The sequence below is a fragment of the Condylura cristata genome, unplaced genomic scaffold, assembly GCF_000260355.1.
Source record: "Condylura cristata isolate star-nosed mole 26May11 unplaced genomic scaffold, ConCri1.0 scaffold00025, whole genome shotgun sequence".
In the NCBI taxonomy this organism is placed as follows: domain Eukaryota; kingdom Metazoa; phylum Chordata; class Mammalia; order Eulipotyphla; family Talpidae; genus Condylura; species Condylura cristata.
In genome coordinates, this window is record NW_004567126.1 from 30,587,036 (window position 1) to 30,591,434 (window position 4,399).

The 4,399-nt window shown below is 70.5% G+C and overlaps 1 protein-coding gene across 1 annotated transcript in view; it reads left to right on the forward strand.

Annotated features, from left to right (window-relative positions):
* LOC101622278 (chromosome unknown open reading frame, human C19orf26) overlaps positions 1-4,399 on the forward strand; it is an 8,420-nt gene that overhangs the window by 2,253 nt on the left and 1,768 nt on the right. The window contains exons 4-10 of the mRNA XM_012729429.1: positions 36-103; positions 437-581; positions 855-1,026; positions 1,250-1,387; positions 1,843-1,954; positions 3,048-3,228; positions 4,095-4,394. Coding sequence (XP_012584883.1) covers positions 36-103; positions 437-581; positions 855-1,026; positions 1,250-1,387; positions 1,843-1,954; positions 3,048-3,228; positions 4,095-4,394 — 1,116 coding nt within the window. The remainder of the gene's footprint in view (positions 1-35; positions 104-436; positions 582-854; positions 1,027-1,249; positions 1,388-1,842; positions 1,955-3,047; positions 3,229-4,094; positions 4,395-4,399) is intronic.

Here is a 4,399-nt window from a genome sequence, read left to right on the forward strand (position 1 = left end):
CCCCCCCATCCCACCTGTCCTCTCACTGTCTCTGCCAGAGCCATGGAGGAGGCAGAGAAGGTGACCAGCACCTACCTGGACAATGGCACGCACCCGGCCCCAGGTGAGGCCCCGGCCAGGCCCCACCCCGCCTGCGTGCCCACCTGCCCCTCCACCGCCCCTGGGGCTGCCTGACCGTCTGTGTCTGTCTGTCTCCCCCACCAGACTGGGCGCAGCTCGATTCCGACTCATCTCTGTTTCCTTAAAGCCCACGCGTAGGTGCTCACAGGCGCGTGCTGAGAGTGAGTGTGTGAGCGGATGAGCGAGTGGCCGCCCCGCCCCGCACCCCCAGCGGTCAGACGGGCCCCTCGGTCCCTCCTCACCCTACCCGTGTGGCCTGCCCAGCACCACCAGGCGTGGCCCACCTGGGGCCCACCGCTCTTGGCTCTCCTCGCAGACCCTGACTGCAGGGGGGACGACCCCGAGGGCCAGGAAGCGGAGACTGAGCACTTCCTGTGTGCCACCTCCACGGGACGCCGGGTCTCCTTCAACGAGGCGGCCCTGTTTGAGCAGAGCAGGAAGGCACAGGACAAGGGCCGTCGGTAAGGGGCGGGTCCTCGGGGGTCACCCTGTGCAGCTTAAGGGGGGCCCTCGGGGGCTGCCCCGTGCAGGGCCGGGTCTGGTGACCATTGCTAGGTGAGCAGCTGAGGCCTTAGGTGGGGCTTGTGGGTGGCACTGGCCTCTCTCGGGCGCTCGGTCCTGCTCTGCCCTGCCCGGACCTGGCAGGGGGGCCAGGAAGGCTGGCAAGGGGCTTCTGGGGTGGGCTGCAAACCCCCCGCGGGCCGGCCCATGCACTGACGGGTGCCGTGGCGCAGGTACACGCTGACGGAGGGCGACTTCCACCACCTGAAGAACGCGCGCCTCACCCACCTGCACCTGCCTCCCCTCAAGATTGTCACCATCCACGAGTGTGACTCGGGTGAGGCCAGTGCAGCCGCCACCCCCCATCCCGCTGCGCCCCCCAAGACCAGCCTCGCCATATTCCAGGTGAGTGTGGAGAGTGTGGCAGCCATTACAGGCTTGTGGGCAGGATCCCACCATCACCGCCACGGAAGGTGGCACGTTCCGTGTCAGGCCCAGACTTCATCCCGGGACGGGGAGGGCACTGGCTGGGTGCACGGTGGGAGGCGGGTCCCCAGTACACCCCAGCACCCACCTGTGCTCTTTGACCTGTCACTGCTTCCTCCCCTACCCTGACTCTGTCCCACAGCCCCCGGGGAAGGCCCTCACCGGCCGCTCCGTGGGCCCCAGCTCCGCCCTGCCAGGTGACCCCTACAACTCGGCCACGGGCACCACTGACTTCCAGATCAGCCCCTCACCGTCCAGTGACTCTGGGGAAGGCACTTCGGTGAGGCCCCCACCCCTCCCCGCCCCGCTGCAGGATAAGGTCAGCCTGCGCTCTCCTGCCCGTGACAGTTCTCTTGACCCGTGGAGAGACCCCCACAGGGGAGGAAGGGGAGCCAGGAGGCTCAGTCTTCACACCTGGGAGCCCCCTGTGTCCAGGGTGGGGGAGAACAGAGCTGCCCCCCCCATAGCTGAGTCCCTGGGCTTGGCATAGTTCTCCCCTCCCCCCAGCCGAGGTGCCATCCCGCTTCAGTGCCCACCGGTGATGGCCGGCGCGTAGCCTGTGGCTGACACCCAGCGCAGAGCCTGGGCTTCGGCACCCGCAGGGCCGTGCGTGCCCCAGAGCTTTCCTCTCCCCTCCCCGCTGGTCATGGGGGCCCGGGCACGAAGCCTGGCGGGCTGGGGCCTTGGCAGGGCCCAGAGACACGGGCCCAGGCTCGGGCTCTCCCTGTCCTGCAGTTCTTCACCCGCCTGCGCAGGCATGCCAGCCTGGATGGGGCCAGCCCCTACTTCAAGGTCAAGAAGTGGAAGCTGGAGCCCAGCCAGCGGGCGTCCAGTCTGGACACCAGAGGTGAGCTGCGGGCCCCGCAGAAGCAGGGTCGGAGGGCTGCCTGCGCGACCCAGCCGCCCAGTTGGTCCGCAGGACCCGGCCTGTGGTGCCCCGGGGGCTGCGTGGGAGGCTGGCGGCCTGTGCCAGCGGCGTCCCGGGGCTCTTCCGCTTCCCCTGGCGTCAGGCGAGGCTGCTGTGACTGGCGAAGGGATTGGCCAGCCCTCTCGTAAGCAGCAGCCAGGGCTGGCTTTGGCTCTGTGGTGAGACAGCCGTTCTGACGTGGAGGAGCCGTAGACAGCGTGAGGGCGTGCGCCGAGGCCGCCGGGAGCCCACGCCACGGCCCCCGGTCATGTGGGGCCTGGACACCGGCTTCCTCGCCCTGGTGTGGGTGGGGGGAGGCGGAGCCCTGACGGGCCGAGGCTGCCTGTAGTCAGGCCGGGTGCTGGGCGCCGGCCCTCCTGGGGAGGGGCCGGTGGCCCCGGCGTCAGGACACGGAAGGATGTGCCGGTGCAGGCGGCTCGGCGGGCGGGTGGGTTGGCTCCAGCCGGAGCAGGGAGGGAGAACCTCGCCTGCTGTCCGCTGTGATTCCCAGGGGTGATTACAGGCTGAAGTGGGTGCAGAAGCACACAGAACCTGTTTGCTGGGTGACTGTTCTCCCCACCCTGAGGGCTCCCCACCCCACCTTCTCCCAGGCCCCCATAGTGGGAGGGTCCTGGCCACTGGCCAGCCAGCCCACAGGTGGGGGTGAGGCCGTCTCTGGGCACTCGCCACGCCCTGGCAGATGTGGGGGGACAAGGCTGTCCCCCCCTTCCCTGGCACCCCCACCGCCTGTCCTCCATCCCCACACGCCCTCGCCTCTGTATGTAACCGGGCTGTGCCTGCGATCCCTGCTCCCCTTGTCTGGTGCAAGTCCTCGCTGCAGCCACACTCGTCTGTCCAGGCCCCTGGCTCGACCTTGGCACCTCAGCTCACACCTGCCGTAGCCGCTGCCCTCTGCCCATTTCCCCCTGCACAGCAGGGTACGTGATCCTCTGGCCAGGGCAGTGCCTGCTGGCAGGTGAGGAGAGGCCCGGGGCTGGCAGGCTGGCCAGGCTGACTGCCTTCCTCTGCACAGGCTCCCCCAAGCGGCACCACTTCCAGCGGCAGCGGGCGGCCAGTGAGAGCATGGAGCCGGAGGCGGACGCCCCCCGGGCGGACTTCATCCAGTACATCTCCAGCTCGGGCGACGCCACGGCCTTCTCGCTGCCCCGCCCCTTCGTGGCCAGCCCCACCAGCCCGTCCCCCGCTCTCGGCAGGTATTTTTCAGTAGATAGAGGTGCTAAGGGTGGACCTGTGGGCCCCTGCCCCACCTGTTCCCCCTAGGTGGCCCAGGGAGCGCGCTTCACGCCCTGCAGACAGGCGGTCGAGGCCCCCCAGCTCCACCGTCCTTCCCAGAGGCTGCCTCGCTGGGGCCACCTCTCCAGCATGGACCAAAGGCGGGAAGCAGGGGTCACTGGGTAAGGGCAGCGGGGCGGGCAGGACTCCAGGCGAGGGCCCCGGTCCCCAGGACAGGTGACCCGCAGGGCAGGGCCACGGTGGGTCGTCAGGACACTGCTGTTCTGCTGGAGCCCGAGGCCTGAGGCCCAGCCCTGCCCTGGGCCCCTGCGAGCTGGAGCCCACCCCTCAGCCCCAGGGCCACTGGGAGGCGGCCCCCAGGCGTGTGGGGTGGGGGCCTGACCCAGGGAGCTGAGCAGGATCCCCACTGGGGGGCACGTCCTGGTGGTCAGCCAGGTGGTCCTGGTGGCCTCCTGGCTCCCTAGCAGTCCGGGTCGGAGGGCAGGGCAGGTGGCTTCCCTGAGTCCCTGGGTGGTGGAGCTGGGCTCAGACCGACCTGCGGCGTCCGGAAGCCGTGGCTGACCAGGACCTGGGGGAGGCCGCGGTCACACCAGCAGCTCCGGGCCGCAGGCTGTCAGAGAGGCCGTGGCTGGAAAGGGCTCACCCAAGCAGCAGCCCCTGCGCGAAGGCGCGAAGGCGGCGGCGTCTGAGAAGCCACTCATCTCCCCCGGCCTGGCCAGGGCCGAGGGCCGAGTCCTGGCCCGCACCCACCCTCCCCTACCCGAGGCAGGGTGGGGGCGGGAGGGGGGCGCTGCGCAGCCTGCTCACAGCCGGGCCTGGCTTTCAGGCTAGGGGCCGCGGAGGAGGCCGGCGCTGTGGCAGAGGGCGGCAGCCCCGAGTCCCCCCCGCAGCGCGGAGGCGACGAGGGGCCTGAGCAGCGGCAGGAGCCCGAGGCGGGGCAGGAGCAGGCCCAGACCATCTACCGGGACATCTGGAGCCTGCGGGCCTCGCTGGAGCTGCACGCGGCCGCCACCTCGGACCACAGCAGCAGCGGCAACGACCGAGACTCGGTGCGCAGCGGCGACAGTTCGGGTTCAGGCTCCGGGGGCCCCGCGCCCACTTTCCCACCACCCTCGCCGCCGCCCACGCCGC